This window comes from Rhinatrema bivittatum, chromosome 1 (genome assembly GCF_901001135.1).
Source record: "Rhinatrema bivittatum chromosome 1, aRhiBiv1.1, whole genome shotgun sequence".
In the NCBI taxonomy this organism is placed as follows: Eukaryota; Metazoa; Chordata; class Amphibia; order Gymnophiona; family Rhinatrematidae; genus Rhinatrema; species Rhinatrema bivittatum.
This window is the reverse complement of record NC_042615.1, coordinates 388,585,456-388,603,314: the sequence shown is the minus strand read 5'-3', so window position 1 is coordinate 388,603,314 and position 17,859 is coordinate 388,585,456. Positions and strand designations below refer to the sequence as shown.

Sequence of the window (17,859 nt, the reverse complement as noted above, 5' to 3'; positions counted from 1 at the left end):
ATAGAAAAGGAGGTAAGCAGACTCTTCCAAGCCACTTCTCAGTAATCAGCAAGAAATAATTTCTCAGTGCAAACGGAGCCTCCACGCCGCACAACCTATCTGTCCACCATCTTGAATCTCCCCAGTAGCTTGTCTTAATGCTCTCCCCTTAATTAACAACTTAGGTCATGTTATAATTACTGTTGCCAAGCGGCTCCACTACAATTACCTCTCACACCAAATCCTGCATTCCACTAAGCTTTATGTTTAAATAGTACCCCCTCATTGGTTCCTGGTACAGCTGCTTCATGAAGCAGTCATTTATCTCGAAACTTCACCTCCCTAGCATGTCAGAATGTGACACTTACCCGATCGATATCGGGCAATTGAAACATCCCACTATTACTGTGCTTCCAAATTTGTTAGCATTGCCCATCTGTTTATTGTGGCCAGGTGAGCAGTATTATACCCCCTACCAATATAATATTTCCAAACACACACAGAATTCTAGCCATAAAGATTCTGCAGGGCATTTATTCTTCTGCAGGACCTTTAACCCATTTGACTCTATGCCATCCCTAACATGTCACCCACCCAATTTGATCTACCATAGCGTGACATCATTTGTATCTTGATATAGCATCTCAGTAAACTCCTTCCAAACTCCTTCCACTAACAGGTACTTAAGTGAAATAATCCTACAAAAGCCATTCAAAACTATTTCTGCTCTGCACCATCCCACTCAGACTTCATTAAGGGCCTCTAACCTTCCTGAGTAGGGGATGGGAGGTGGAGGGAGAAAGAGACAGATTGCCAACAGTGCCTAGGAGTGGCAAAAATCTAAATTTGTCACTGGGAGAGAAGGGTTAAAGGGGACAGGTATCACTAGGCCCGCATAACCCACTGTGCAAGCCATGCACTTGCACAGGGTGGAGGCAGCCTCAGGGCCGTGACAGAGTTGAGTAAGCTGCTGGCACCACAAAGAAGAGGAGTTGCAAGCCGCAGCGACAAAGAGAAGGGAGCTACAGGGCCACGTGGTGGTTTCCAACCCACCACGCAGCGAAGATGAGGTGGTGGCGGAGGGCCACTTGGCAAAAAAGAGAAGCCCTAGGGCCGCACGGCAATTCGCAACCCACCATGCGAAAAAGATGAGCTATCTGCAGGGCCACAAAGCGAGGAAGATGAGCCATAGGGCCACGTGGTGGTTCCCAACCTGCCGCATAGCAAAGAGTTGCAGAGCTGCGAAGTCAAGATGAGGAGTTTCAGGACCATGTGCTAGGTGGCCAGAAGGAAAAAACATGCCACCAGGCATCTCCCAACCTGCCCCACGGAAGAAGTGGAGGGCCAGGGATGCTGAGAGAGGCCTTTGTGTATGGACGAGCAGGAGGAAACCCCTTCTGTGTGTGTGGGTGCCTGAGCATGTGCATGTGAGGAGGTATATATGAAAGAGGGAACATGTGTGTGAGAGAGGGAGCACAGAGACAGATGCAAGCTCTAGAGATGATGGAATAAGAAGCCTAAATAGTAATAAGTTCTTTTTGAGCAGTAAATGTCATAATGCCTCTGTATCGCTCCATGTTGAGACAGCACCTTGAATACTGTGTACAATTCTGGTCGCCGCATCTCAAAAAAGATATAATTGCGATGGAGAAGGTACAGAGAAGGGCTACCAAAATGATAAGGGGAATGGAACAGCTCCCCTATGAGGAAAGACTAAAGAGGTTAGGACTTTTCAGCTTGGAGAAGAGACGACTGAGGGGGGATATGATAGAGGTGTTTAAAATCATGAGAGGTCTAGAACGGGTAGATGTGAATCGGTTATTTACTCTTTCGGATAGTAGAAAGACTAGGGGGCACTCCATGAAGTTAGCATGGGGCACATTTAAAACTAAATCGGAGAAAGTTCTTTTTTACTCAACGCACAATTAAACTCTGGAATTTGTTGCCAGAGAATGTGGTTCGTGCAGTTAGTATAGCTGTGTTTAAAAAAGGATTGGATATGTTCTTGGAGAAGAAGTCCATTACCTGCTATTAAGTTCACTTAGAGAATAGCCACTGCCATTAGCAATGGTTACATGGAATAGGCTTAGTTTTTGGGTACTTGCCAGGTTCTTATGGCCTGGATTGGCCACTGTTGGAAACAGGATGCTGGGCTTGATGGACCCTTGGTCTGACCCAGTATGGCATTTTCTTATGTTCTTAAATTCTTCAGCTTATATCAGGAAAAGTTGAGATATTGAAGCATAGGGTGTTCTCTGTGTGTGCGCGTGTCTAAGCATGTGTATGTGAGCGAGGGATCTTGTGTGAGTGTATGAACATGTATATGCAGGAGGCAGCATCTGTGAAAGAATATGTATGAGAGGAATCATGTTCATGTGAGCATGTGTATGTAAGAACATGTGCATGTATGTATTTGTATAGATATCTATGATAGAGAGAGAGAGGAGAAAGTTTATGCATCTCTTTCTAAGCCATGACAATCTCAGAGAGACTAGAAATCAAAAGCTTCCAGGTATGCAGAGTGTGAATTATTTTATCCTCAGTTTTAATTTTTGGATGCTGTTTGATGTGTTTGCTGCTTTGAAAAATTTTATTGGTGTTTGAGAAATTTAAAACTAATTTGAGTTTTTAATTATTGGATCCTCCATTCACCAGCTGTTTTGAAATATTTTTTTAGTATGTTTATATAAATACATTGATAATTTCTTAATTTTAATGTTTAATATCTGAGTATTGGCAATTTCTGCTTTTTCATATTGCACCGCAGAATCTGACTTGTTGCGGTTTTCCTATTCAGTTTTTGCCTACATGTTTCCATTTATTTTATGGTTTCTTTTTCCTGTATTTTGTGAGAGTCTGCCTGTGAGATCAAGGAGGGGTATTCTGCTAGCGTGTAGGAATCTATAGCAGCTTGCTTTCTTCTATTTCTTAATAGGAGGTGTGTTGGTGTTTTAGGGCCTGGTGTAGGGTTGTTTCTTTAAGTGCTGGCAGTCAGGGCTGTCTTGGTGTGGGAGATTTATAATATTCTAACTTACACATGGCTTTCTAAGGGTCAAACCCACACCTAACAGGCATTATTAGTAGCTCTAATGCCATATGGTTCCAAGAATCTTTTTTTGTAGGATTTTCTGATTAGCACCAAATGGAGAAATTACTTACCTGATAATTTTGTTTTCTTTAGTGTAGACAAAAGGACTCAGGACCAATGAGTTATGAGTTCCCCTGCTAGCAGATGGACACTGAATCCGGATTCAAAGCTGACTTCGTCCATGCAGTGACCTCAGCCATTCAGTATTCTCTTCAAAAAGCCATTGTGGACATAGCAAAGAACTTGATTAGAATTTATAAACAACTTGATTAAAAAACAAAAACCGGAGACCACAACCGTACTCCAACAACGCAAGCCCGGAATCCCAGTAATACTATAGATGCCCTGAACTAGGGATAGGGCAACGGCTTACCCGTAATCACATGGAATCGAGGCTCGCCACATGGGTGACTCCTTGGTGCCTCTCCTGGGCGGGATGCTGAGACCATCTGTCTACACTAAGGAAAACGAAATTATCAGGTAAGTAATTTCTCCATTTCCTAGCGTGTAGACAGATGGACTCAAGACCAATGGGATGTACAAAAGCTACTCCCGAACGGGGTGGGAGGCTGCCCGAGGTCGGTTAGCACCATCTTAGCAAAGGCTGCGTCCTCTTGGGCCTGGTCCCAAAAAACAATAAGGAAGACTGTTTATTGAAGCTGTTGAGGAAACGAAAAAAGAAAAAATATATATATATATATATATATTTATTAAGAATTTGCCCGACTGAGTTTCGTCCTTTTATAATAGGGCTGCTTCAGGGACTATTAAAAAAACACTTTTCTCCGTTCTGATTCTGACTTGTATAATAATCAGTTTGAGACCATTTAATTTAGTTTTTGTTCGATATCTCCCCACATACTATGTTGTATATATATTTTTTCCATTTTGGTCAATAATAATGTTTAATATTATTGTACCCATACACAAGAAAGAGAGCAGAATAATCAAACAGTCCAAACTTCGTAATGTTGAAAAATTGTGAAAAATAAACATAAGGAATCAATTTCCCTAACAGCTACTCCAAAAGCTCAATGCAGTATGCTATAGTTTTCAACCAGGTCCCCCAAACACGGACCGTGTTTCACTTAGAGCTGCGTCAGGAGGGACTGAACACAGTGTATAAGTTCAACCCACTTAAGTAAAAATAAATAAATAAATAAATAAATAAAAAAAGGGGCTCTCCTCTGATTCTAAATTGGACTTGACTTAAGTGGTTGAAATTATACACTGTGTTCAGTCCCTCCCGACGCAGCTCTAAGCGAAACACGGTCCGTGTCGGGGGACCTGGTTGAAAACTATAGCATACTGCATTGAGCTTTTGGAGTAGCCGTATATTACTTTTTAATATACTAAATTAAATAAAACTAATTTTTCAACATAACTGAATTACTTTACTTTTTGTTTTAATAAAGAAATCCAAATGCTGGTTTGTTCACTGAACAAAAAAAGAGAACATGGATCACTACGTATCACTAGATGTGAGTCGTAGCTTTTCATTTTGCACATACATCAATGCTTTATTTTTTTTTTTTTAAATAAATTGGTATTTTTACTTTTTAGGATTGATATTTTTAACTAGATAAAGGTGGGATAAAGTATATAATTCTATGTTTTATTAAGAAGGTAATTCCAATCTTAATTAATGGGCTGATACAGTAAAGTCCGCGGGAGAGCGGGCAAATGCCTCGCTTCCTCGCTTTGCGTGCGATTCAGTATGCAAATTAGGCCCGGCGGTAAAAACAGGTAAAAGGAGGCGCTAGGGACACTAGCACGTCCCTAGCGCCTCCTTTTGGCCTGGAGCGGCGGCTGTCAGTGGGTTTGACAGCCACTCAATTTTGCCGGCGGTCGGTTCGAGCCCTCTGACAGCCACGGGTTCGGAAACCGGACGCCCACAAAATTGAGCGTCCAGTTTTCGACCCGTGAGCCGACTAATTTTTTTTTTTCTTTTGGTAACTTTCGGAACCTCCAACTTAATATCACCACGATATTAAGTCGGAGAGTGCACAGAAAAGCAGTTTATACTGCTTTTCTGTGCACTTTCCCAGTGCCCGAAGAAATTAGCGCCTACCTTTGGGTAGGCGCTAATTTCTCAAAGAAAATGTATGGCTTGGCTGCACATTTTCCTTTCTGAATCACGCGGGAATACCTAATAGGGCCATCAACATGCATTTGCATGTGGGGGGGGGGGGGGGGGTGGACGCACGTTTTCAGCCCCTTACTGAATAAGGGGTAACGCTAGCGCGTCGAAAACGCACATCCAATGTAGGGTTAACAGTGTGCTCCGTCAGAGCACACTGAACTGTATCGGCCCGTAAGTATTTTCCAGTTTTTGGTGCCATATTCTTAAAATTTCTTTAAATTGTTTAAATGTTTTTTAATACACATATTATACTTTGACAACCTAGCTGTTATTTGCCATTAAAAGATCAGGAGTATAGTCTCATTTTTAAGTATTTGTTGTCTATATTATTTACATTTATATATCTTTTATTGGTGTGTATCATAATTATGTTTTTATAATTGTATTATATTTGCAACATGTTTTAGGTTCTGTATACTAATGGATATTTTTATTTTTCAATAGCCCCTGAAGCAGCCCTATTATAAAAAGGGTGAAACTCAGGCCTTGAGTCGGGCATATTCTTAATAAATATTTTTAAAGGGCATTCGGTGTTATCCTTTTTTTTGTTTCCTCTTGGGCCTGGACATCCAGGCGGTAGAACCTGGAGAAGGTGTGTAAGAAGGACCATGTCGCCGCTCAACAGATGTCAGCAGGAGACAGTAGCTTAGCTTCCTCTCAGGATACCGCCCGGACCCTGGTAGAATGAGCTTTGACCTGTAGAAGTAAAGGCTTCCCTACCTCTATGTAAGCTGCCCTGATTACTTCCTTGATCCAGCAAGCTATGGTAGCTCACCAAGCTGCTTTGCCCTGTTTCTTTCTCCCATGAAGAACAAACAAGCCATTTGTCTTGCACACCGGTTCTGAACGTTCCAGATACCGCACTAAAAGACTACCAAAGTTTAGATGGCGAAGGAGGCGGTAGTCTTCAGTGTCCTTGTTCTATCCGGGGATGGTAAGGAGATGGATTGGTTCAGGTGAAACTCAGAGATTGCCTTTAGTATGAAGCTGTATTGTTCCTGAAGTAAATAGAACAGTTTCCACCTGTAGTTCAGAGATGCGATGAGTCGAGCATATCGACACCAAGAATACAGTGTTTAGTGTTAGTAGGCAAAGTGATAGACTGTGCAGTGGTCTGAAGGAAGGCCCTGCCAGAAATTACAGTACTTGATCGAGGTTCCATAAGGAGACTGGCAACTTTAAGGGTGGTCGGATATGTTTAGCCTCTTTTAGAAAACAGGCCAATTCCGGATGCGCCGACAGACTGATTCCGCTCACCTTGGTCCTGAAGCAGGAGAGGGCTGCCACCTGGACCTTCAGGGAGTTGAGGGACAGTCCTTTGTTCAGACCGTCCTATAAAAATTTCAGGATCATGGTCAGGGTGGCCATTCGCAGCAGCATCCCGCTCTCCCAACACCAGGCCTCAAATATTCTTCAGATCCTTACGTACATCAGGGACATGGAAAACTTCAGCGTACGGAGCAATGTGGCAATTACGTCCGCCGAATATCCGCACTTCGTCAGGCAAGCCCTCTCAAGGGCCAGACCGTAAGAAAGAATCAAACTGGATCTTTGTGAAGAATCAGGCCTTGCTGGAGAAGATCCATATGTGGAGGAGGTACTCTCCACAAGAAGCCTCTGCATATCATGGGTACCTGGGCCAATCCAGGACCACCAGAAGGATGTTATGGTTAAGTGTGTTTTGGTGGATGCTTGGGTGCTGTGGGACAAGTTCATGATGTCACCTTGCCTGTCTCACACACCGCCCATGGGGAGGAGCCCCATGAGGAGCCACAGCACTGGGCTAAACTCATAATGCACAAAACACAGTTAGTTCTTTATTAAACAGCTTGAAGAGAGTATCAGAGGTGGCAGTAGTGAGGCAGTCTGGTAGTTGCAGTCTCAGGGACCTCAGTAGAGGGAGCCCTTCTCTCCTTGATGATGATGATGATAGGAGGTTCCACAGCAGGTTTCACAGCTAGGAGATACTGTGGATGAGAAAGAGAGTTAGAGTACTCACTAGGTGTTTGCTATTGGTATGCGATTCCATCAGATATGTTGAAGAAGGTACAGGCACAGAGGCAGGGAGAGCAAGCCCTCGAGGAGCAAGTACCCAGGTTAGCAGTTACCCCGAAGAGCAGAGAGAGAGAGAGAGAGAGCTTCCAGCAGCAGAACGGAAGCAGCAAAGTAGGGTAGACAAGAATGAATTCGAGCCCTTGCTAACTCAAAGAGCTAGCAAACTAGTGAAGGTAATATACCAGTATGGCGTGACGTCAGCATGAGGGAATGCCCTCGAGGTTCGCACCAAGGGTGGTATAAAGACGTGGGGTGTACGCGCACACCCTAGTAGGTACCTGCAAGGAGCAATGGCGGGAGGCTGCACCATAGCCATTCCGGGGACGCTGAAGAGGTCGGATTGTAAACACTGCGGTAGCCATCTTTCCTAGATAAGCGGGAGGAGCCGTGAATAAGGTGAGGCAAATGGGGCGAAGCAGTCTAGCACCGACTGACGCAACAGTGGACTAGTCCTCTGTGGTGTTCGATTTTATGAATGATCTTTCCCAGTAGAAGCCATGGGGGGAGGGGGGGGGGAGGCGTACAGTAAGTCCTCCGCTGGTCAGGTCTAGACAAGGGCATCGATCCCTTGGGAGCACTGATCTAGTCTGCAACTGAAGAACCGAGAAACCTTCACATTGAGAGATGTAGCTAGTAAGTCAAAGGATGGGAGGCCCCAGCGATCTACTGGGAGCTGGAAGGCTCTGGTTGACAGCATCCATTCCCCCAGATCCAGGCTTTCCCTGCTGAGAAAGTCTGCTCTAACGTTGTCTTTTCCCACGATGTGGAAGGCAGAGATCCCTTGCAGGGACAACTCCGCCTATTCCATAAGAAGTCTATTTCCAGAGACACTTGGTGGCTCTTGGTTCTTCCTTGGCGGTTGATGTAGGCTACCGTTGTTGTGTTGTCAGACATCACGCAGATTGCTTGTCCCTGGAGCCTATGGCTGAACTGCAGGCATGCTAATTTGACCGCCTGCCCTTCCAGGTGGTTTATGTTCCAGTTCGCCTCTTCCTCAATCCATTGCCACTGGATTGTCAGTTCCTGACAATGAGTTCCCCACTGCCGGAGCCTCACGTCAGTCGTGAGAACGATCCACTTAGGTGGGGAGAGGCTTACACCCTTGCTTAGGTGCACTTCCTGTAGCCACCACTAAGCCGAAAGCATACTTCCATCAGTAGGTGGAGGCAAATCAAGTAGTCTTAAGACAGTGGGTTCCAGCGTGACATTAGGGAGTGTTGGAGAGGCCGTATGTGTGCCCTCGCCCATGGCACTACTTCCAGGGTAGATGCCATGAGGCAGAGGACCTGGAGACTGTCCCACACCCTGGGGCGCATTGTGTTAGTCAATTGATGTACTTGGTCCATCAGTTTCCTTCTCATCGAGGGAGGGAGGGAGGGAGGGAGACCTTGTCCTGCTTGGTGTTGAATCGGGCCCCCAGGTACTCTAGACTGGGAGGATTTGAGGCTGATCTTGTCCATGTTCACGACCCAACCGAGCTCCTGTAGGAAAGAGCTGACCCTGCTGGTCACTTGGAGGTTCTCTTCCAACGACTTTACCCAGATCAGCTAGTCATGCAAGTAAGGGTGCACCAGGATCCCTTCTTTCCTCAGTGCTGCTGCCACAACCACCATAATTTTGGAGAATGTTCGGGGGGCAGTTGCCAGGCCAAAGGGCATTGCCCGGAACCACAAAGCGCAGAAAACACTGGTGATCTTTAGGGATTGGAATATGAAAGTAGGCCTCCGAGAGGTCCAGGGAGGTCAAGAACTCTCCTAGTTGCACCACCAATATGATGGAGTGAAGAGTTTCCATGCAGAAGTGGACTATCCACAGGTGACGGCTGATGCTCTTAAGATCCAGGATGGGTCAGAAAGAACACTCTTTCTTGAGTACGATGAAATAGATGGAATAACGCACCGTATTTACTTGGGTTGTAGGTACCGGAGTTATAGCCTTCAGACTGAGGAGCCTTATCAGTGTGGATTCCACTGCCAGTTTCTCATGCTGGGAGTGGAAGGTGACATCATGAACTTGTCCCGAGGAATACTGCAAAATTCCAGAGCATAACCTTCTCGTACGATGTCCAGTACCCATTTGGCAGACGTGATCTCGACCCACCGCTATAGAAGAGGGATACTCTGCCCCCTATCTCCTCGTCCCGGGGATGGGTTGGCCCAACTTCATTGGGGAGTCCAGGTCGAACCTGAGCCTGTTCATCTTTTTGGTTGTCTGTTCCAAAAGGACTGAGACCTTCCCAAGGGCTGAGATGACCTGAAATGATGAGTTTCTGTAGGGTCAGAAGCACTGGGAGCCCCTGGTCTGAACCCTCATGGGTAAGGGGCGCTGTGACCTCTTTTTCTTATCTTCCGGTAGCTGGGGCACTGGAGATTCGCCCCCACTTACTGGCAAGTTTCTCCAGTTTGCTTCTGAATAGGAGGGAACCCTTAAAAGGCAACTTTGTCAGGTTCGCATCCGCTGACCAATTTCACAGCCATAGTTGCCTCTTGGCCCCCACCTCAGAAGCTACTACTTTGGCCAAGGTGCGCACCAGGTCCGAGCTTGCATCCGCCAGGAAGGTTGCAGCAGGTTCGATCGTCTCTTCGGCGTGCGCCCCTGAGTTATCTGCCTTTCTCGAGAGGAACAGATATGAGCGAGCCACCAAAGCACAACAGGAAGTGATTTGCAGTGGTCAATGCTGTAGCATCAAAGGCTTAAGGATGGATTCCAACTGCCTATCGTGTGCATCCTTCAAGGCTGCTCCTCCCTCTACCGGGATAGTTGTTCTCTTCGAGACCACGCAGACCAGGGCATCCACTTTCGGGAAACACAGGCGCTCCTTGACAGCTGGGTTCAAAGGGTACAAGGCCTCCAAGGCCCGACCTCCTTTAAAAATTGACTCCGGAGTATCCCACTCCAGGTCAACCAACTCCTGGATGGCTTCCAGCATTGGGAAATAGCAAGAGGCTTTCCGAAGAGACAGCAGGATGGGGTTCTTCTTTGGTTCAGAAATAAGGTCCGTGCCCGGAACTCCCAGAGTCTTCAGGGTCTGGGAGACTAGGGCCGGTAATTCATCTCTATGGAAAAATCGAAGTATGGTCCGGTATGGCTCCAGGCCTGGAGGGATTTCCCCATCCTCCAATGCATCCCCATTGTTGTCCCTGGTGTCTGGGTCTCTATCAGGGATACCCTTGGTGAGGTGAGACATGTCCAAAGGCCTGCTGACAGGGCTAGGAGGGCGAGGCCTTCCCACTCTGGCAGGGGCTGACCAAGCCTTTGTTCAGGCGTAGAGGCCCTGGAAAAATTCCAACCAAGAGAAGACCGCCGGGTCCATATTTGGTCCAGGAGGGACCGGGGTAGGTGACGCTGAACTGCCCTCTCCTGGGAAGGACGCAGCCCCACAAGCTCGTGGCTGACCCGTCCTCTGACGGAGATGGGCCGGACTTGGAAAAGTTCTGAGAGTCCAGCCCTCCCTGGGCCTCCCCACAGTGCTTAAAGGTCAGACTGTGCAGCCTTAATATGGCAGGCAACGGAAATGGAGTGTCATCTGAGCTTCTTTGCCGCCAGGGCCATAAACTTCTGTAGGTTGCACGCAATGTTCCCTCTAATTTCTGACATGCTATGTGCGCAAAAATTGTCGTATGCAACTTTTCCGAAACTTAACTTAATGTTGTGCGTCCAAACTTACAATTCAGCTTACTGGAGTTAAGAGAGAAGTGAAGACCAAGTGAAATATTAACATTTTTATATACTTAACTAAAGAGGCTACTAAAGTATAGCAAGTAGGAATATACACTGGGCGACTGCGCCTCATAACTCAGTTCACAACTTCACAGTCCATAATATTTATATTTTTTCCCTGCGGTCTTTGACATTTGTCCATTCATTATAGATTCTGTCAAGATCTATATTTCCGCCATCTAGCTGATAGTTCTTCACATGCATGATCATATCCAAATGCTTGTTCTGTAACAGATTCTGCGATTTGGTTTTCGTAGCGTTCATTAAACTGAAGCCACGTTCACAGTCTACACTGGATGCCATGAATGTTCCTCCACTATCCATCAACACAGCGAGGTCTGAATTGTTCATTTTAAGTTACAAACGACAATATAGATGACAAATTTGAAACTTTGCCTTTGATTTTCTCAGCAACAACGAATTTGAAGTTGTTGTATTGATCAACTACTGTTAACGCCTCAGGCAGAAACTCTTTTTATTGAGCACAAAGTGATTTTATGTCATCAATTCCGAAATCGAAGTCACAATTGACAAGTGACCCAATATCAAATGCAGCCCATGCCTGTACTTCCTCTTCTGGAAACCTTTCATCCAGATGGACACACAAGAGATTGATAAATGTGATCAGCGAGCTTGTGTCGACTGCACTATTGGTTGGTACCTGTAATAGTGCTTTAACACTTTGACTCCACTGGAGGTGAGCTTGTTGGATATTGACTTCTGATCTTGATCAGTTTGCCTCGAGCTATATGGTGAGCTTCTAGAGTTGTTAAACCCTTCTTCTGAAGAAGAGACAATGAAGCCAAATCTGATAGAACATCATTCAAAATTTCCAGAGCTACCCTAAACTCAGAAGTGCTCAACTTCTTGAAACAGTATTTGGCAATTGGGTCTTTTCCCCGCTCTTCCTTGAAATATTGTAACAAAAACGGCATAGTTTCGAACTATAGCTTGCACAGTAAAATGCCTCGACAGCCATCGTGCTTCATTTAAATGTCTGAATGCCAATGAATCATACTCTGAGGCATCAACGATTTCTTGAAATTTAACTCTTTTTGAAATAGATCTACTAAACATCAAGTACACAGTTCTGATAAGAGTTTCAATGTCTTGCATCAGTTTGACTTCTTTCCATGTATCAGTTATTCCTAAATCTTCACGATGTGCTACACAGTGTTGCTGAGTAAGGTGAGGGATTTCTTTTTTCAACCTTGCCGCTACTCCATTTTTTTCTTCCTAACATAACAGAGGCTCCATCTGATGTAAACATAAACATCTTCCTTAATCAAGCTTGTTTGCTGTATAAAAGTTTGATGGCAGATATGATTAAAGCAGCATTGCAATGTTCTAATCGCAAAATGCCACCAAACGATACTTTGTAATCCAAAGCATTGCTAGGCCAATACTTAAAGTATTAAGCATTTGGTCAAAGATATGTCAGAGCTTTCATCAACGGTTAAAGTGTGGAACAATGCCGAAGAAATTTCTTGCATTATATCATTTTGAACAACGCTGTTGATGACTTCAAGAAATTTAAATGCGTAGTTTTTACTTCTCCAACTATCTAGCAGCTTTACAAATTTGGCCATGTGTTCATTTATATCTGTAACAGCTAGCATAGAGGAATTCAATTTGATGGCTAGCAAGACGCTGTCAATCAGGACCTTTATCTCATCTGGATTTGAACGCTTCCGTTCTACAACGATTTGCCTCCTTTGCTTTTCTTCTGGAGTCTCTAGTAACAGTTCAACCCATTGCGAAATAGTGGATTCATATTTTTCAATTATGTTACACTGTCAATGTGAGATTTACTTACTAGATGTCTTTTGAGGAAATCCAGTTTTCAGACCTCATTCCAACTTTTACCCGCAGAAAACTCTCCTACAGCTTTCACTTCAGTGCAGATCAGCCAAACAACTCCTTTATCTTCATCATATGAAAAAGTTTCACGCAGGGCTACACGGGTTAGGCCATGCGACTTTGCGGTATTAGTTTCAACAGTCTCATCTAGCCATTCGGATTTAAATGATGTAGCTGTTCTCGTGCGTTTAAGACCTTTACTCATTTCGGGTTTTATGAGTTCAAATCTTATTATCTTAATTGTAATTAACTTAAATATTATCAACTTAAACTTAACCAGTTGACACTATCTTTTTCTAACATTCTTTATAAATGATTTACATTACCATATGGCGTCATATACACTCAAATCCAAATAAATGGTACAACCAGTAAATCTAAAACTAATATATAAATCTTTCACCAGATATTTGTAGGCCCCTTATTCCAAGGGTCTGTATAACATCACAGACTCTGTTGTGGTCCAGGGTCACCTTGCTTTAATTTATAACCTCATTTTTTTGTTTTTCATTTAGTGTTTGTAATAAAATCTACCAAAAGTCTCAATGTACTCTTATTGATGTCACGCTTATTTTTTCAAAACATGCACATTATCCACAGATATAACAGGAGCTCTAATACTCATCCATTAGTTGGTATTTGAAAAAATAAGCGTGACATCAATAAGAGTACATTGAGACTTTTGGTAGATTTTATTACAAACACTAAAATGAAAAACAAAAAAATGAGGTTATAAATTAAAGCAAGGTGACCCTGGACCACAACAGAGTCTGTGATGTTATACAGACCCTTGGAATAAGGGGCCTACAAATATCTGGTGAAAGATTTATATATTAGTTTTAGATTTACTGGTTGTACCATTTATTTGGATTTGTGGATACACACTACGGTACACTAGAATACAGTGGTTTTTGTGGGGAAGAGGTTGTGATTGATGTCATATACACTCAGTCATCTAGCTGCTGACGCAGAGCATAGATTCTTGTATGCGTGTGTATTGTGTAGCCTAGCATTACTAGCATCCCTCCCATCCATACTGTGTCGCTGTACCCTGAACCGCTGCAGCTATGCCATTGGAGGTTGGGAGTATGAACTATCCCTGACCTCATCCCATTAATGACCTAGCAGGCGAGCAGTCAGTTCTAAGTAACAGGTGGCATCCTGGCCTCTGTCAGAGAGCCGCATCAGTGTATGCACTTAGGCCTAAATTCCCTGAAGTTACAGAAACTTTGGAGCAAGTGTTTAAACCAATACTATGGACTGTGTAGAGATGAGTCAGAGATCTCTTAACCCACAGAGTGGCACAGACATTATGTAGTGCATGTTAGGTGTCTCCCATCATTGTTGTGCAAGTATAATGATTTTATGCCTAATAATTTGCCTAGTTTTTGGAAAAACTCTAGGATTAAAAAAAACTCTGTGCCCGGCCTTCATGGGCCATGAGCACGGACAGCTTAGAGGGAACACTGCACCTCAGCGCACACAGAACCAAGCAGCCGGTTGCATGCTGGGTGTGCACGTTAGGTGCACTGCATACCAGAGGGGGAAAATTGCATTGCACCAAACCGCACGCAAGATGGTGCCACCATGGATCGCCACGTGGAGAATTCAGGTCGGACGTGGGGCCTAGCCCATTGGGGGGGCCGCTCAACCCACCCAGAAAGCCCCTTCCCTCGCCCGAATGGGATCAGGAATGATGTTGGTATGGTGTGCCGAGCAAGGAAACTGGAGGAAAGACTTACCAAAGCCCTTCCAAGTCTCTGGATAGGAGTTCTTCTCTACTTACCTGGTCTCAGTGCTTACTGGCTGAGCACAGAGACTGTCTCCGGCTGCAGGGGAGAGGACTTAGGCCTTCACCGCCACACTCGGCTTCTGCACCCGCTTCCTTTCAGCTGCTTCAACAGCAAAGTTCACGCCGGGAGCCGGCTACCGGACCAAGGCACACCTCTGAGGGATCTCTGAAATCAACTCAGGAATTCTCAACTGGGGGGAGGGGACCCTTAGGTATCACCGCAGGAGAAGTGGGGCTCGATCTTCTTTTCAATTTGAAGGAAAAATTTCTCCTTTGAATTAGAACTGTAATCCCAATAACACTGCTGTTGGTGTGGGGATAACGCCCACATGTGCTAGGAGACGAAGAGATACTGAATGGCTGAGGTCACTGCAGGGGTATATCTGGGGTGACGTCAGCTTTGAAACCTGACTCCATCTCCATCTGCTAGCAGGGGAACACACAACCCATTGGTCCTGAGTCCATATGGCTACACTTTAGGAAAGAAGTGCATGCAAACACTTATGATTTTTTTTTTTACCTCAGAAGACTGTCCTTTGAATAATCTTTTTCATGTAAAATCTATTATAAATGCATAATTGTTAACCGTGTACAGGGAGAGAGCAGGAGGCGGGGGTGCAAGGATATAGGATTTGCTTAGGGGACCTAATCCTAATTTGTTTAGGATTGGAGGTAGTTTGTTCCAACAGATGCCCCCACCTGTTGGAACAAACTACTGCCAAACCTCAGTCTTGAGCCCTGTCCCAAAAATTTCAAATAAATAAAAGACATGTCTATTCAACAAGGCATTCACAGAATAGGACCCTTCCTGCCATTATCTCTCCCCTCCACTGTTTCCAATCGGATTTCATTACTCGGCCTTGCTTCGTCTACCTCATTGTAATGCATTATCAGTTAACCATTTAATCTACCTTGAATTTTATTGACCTCATTATTTTGCATTCTCTGTTAACCATTAAGTTCTTTCTGTCTTACTCCTCCAGTTATTTCCCTTCCCTGCCCCAGTTTCTTCCCACCTGTTCGATGTATTTTCTAACTTTTGTTTGATGTAAACCAATATGATGTTCACACGAATACCGGTACAGAAAAGCTGTTAAATACATAAAATAAATAAATCCTCTTGCACCAGCAATGGGTTCCAGGAGAGGGGGTGAAGACCCAGAGGGTACAGCATGATCATTTTTAAAGTTTAGGTTTCTGGAAAGAGCTGGGCTTTTTTGGCAGGCCCGAGACAGAGAATGAATGAAGAGAAGAGTGTGAAAGAGAGAGAGTGAGTGAGTGTGGGGGGGGGGGGGGGGGCGTAACACAATAATTGTTTGCACAGGGCAGCAAAAAAGCTAGCACTGGCCCTACACATTTAGGAAGAATTTATAGATAGAGAGAGGCAATATTTGGGGGCAAAGAACAGGACACCAATTTGAGTTTTGGCACAGGCCCTGTTCTCAAATACTCTGCCAGCCCCATGTGCAACGCCTCATACTGCCGGCCAATCACTACCCCTGTACTCTCGTTCCCTTCTCCAAAGAAAAGTAGCCACAGCACATGTGTCCAACCGGCGCCAGGCCAGAATAACCGTTCTTCCGACCTCACTGTACCCAGTCAGCACTCGCCCAGCTTCTATCACACAACGCTGCCAGCTGAGATGACGTCATCACCGCGCTCCCAAACTTTCCCTCATAGGGCCATGTAAATAGCGCTGCCCGGAGTTTCACAGAGCAGTGCAGGTAGGACAGTGGAGAAAAAGTAACCACACCGGGCAAGTGACTGGAAACCCGTCGCTCTCGTACTCACTCTTATTGACGGACTTCAGAGCCCGCGTGAAGTCTCCGTTCTGCCCCGCGCGGCTCACATCACTCCAGAGAGACGCTACTGACACGCCACCGCTTCCGCTTGCCATCCTCCAGCAGCATACACTGCAACTACCTGAGCGTTCTTCTGCCCCCTACTTTTACCTCGAGGCACGCTTAATACGTCACTACTACCTTCCCCGTCTCCGCCAGCCTCTTCAGGCCGCGCACATTATGTGCGTCAGCGCGATCCATTTGGCGAGGAAGCGGCGAGCAAACAGAAGGAACAGCATTCTGTGTTTACATGGCCACCGGATTGCATTGTTTTGTTACCATGGTAGTACTAAAATTAGTGAAGTTTCCTTTTTTTCCTTCAAATGTTTCATTCTTTTGGCATTCCGAATTCGCCTGCTTCAGGCTCCCAGTGCCTTATCGTCAAAGATGGCATTTTGTGTGCGGCTTGCAGGGAAAATTGTCACCTGAGGGGAGGGGCTAGGGCTGCGTTGGAGGCAGGAAAATAGCTATCGTTCAACAAGAGACACCTCGAAGCAGGGAAAACACGGTAGTTGTGATCAGTAGTAGCTGTTGTCCAAAAGCATAGATGCAGTGTCATGGCAGTTCCCCTCTCATACCCTTAACCAATAACCTTGATACTTTTGCTGCATCTGCAACATTGTCTGCTTAAGGGCAGGGAGAAAAGAGAAGTTGGCTTTAGACAACCACCAAGACAAGCCCTTATTTTTATGGTGTGGGGAACTGAGAAGCATGGGTGTAACCTGCACGGAGCAGCATAAGCCTGGATGCTTTTACCACAACTACATCATCACGCTGCAGCTTGGGGAGGAGGGGTGTGTGTGTGGAAGAGGAATTGGATTCAGATGACCAGCAACACAGACCTGACTTTTTACAGGTTGGAGTACTGATACACAGATATAAGTGGAAAAAATACAGCAAAACGACATCAGCAGTCTGAAATTTCAAGAAGGCTCCTCAAATAACTGCACTGATTGGTAATTGCTACCCTTAAAACATGGGAGATACAACCATAAGAAGCTTTCTGGATAGACCATTTAGTTATTTTCTGCAGTAGGTACTATGTTATTATGTGATATAATTTGTACCTTAGTATAGCACCAGTCCACTGGTTATCCTCCTTGCCCCATGGCTTAGATGCCAATTGAGATTCTCTCATCATTCACTGCTATATACTCTCCCATCTTCTTAAGACTTCTGGCATTGACATCACACATGTTTCAGTCCACAGGAATAACTTGGACTCTTTCAGCTCAGGTGATAGTGCCAGCAGCCTAGTTTGACCCTGCTTAAGGTGGAGTCCATCCTTTGAGAAAAGACTCCCCTTTTTTGCATTTTTGTAAGAACATAAGAACATGCCATACTGGGTCAGACCAAGGGTTCATCAAGCCCAGCATCCTGT

The 17,859-nt window shown here is 44.9% G+C and overlaps 1 protein-coding gene across 1 annotated transcript in view; it reads right to left on the bottom strand.

The window, feature by feature from the left end:
- The window catches only part of SRP72 (signal recognition particle 72), a 256,651-nt gene extending 239,805 nt beyond the window's left edge, over window positions 1-16,846 (bottom strand). The window contains exon 1 of the mRNA XM_029601669.1: window positions 16,429-16,846. Coding sequence (XP_029457529.1) covers window positions 16,429-16,534 — 106 coding nt within the window. The 5' untranslated portion in view covers window positions 16,535-16,846. The remainder of the gene's footprint in view (window positions 1-16,428) is intronic.
- Between the last annotated feature and the right edge of the window lie 1,013 nt (window positions 16,847-17,859).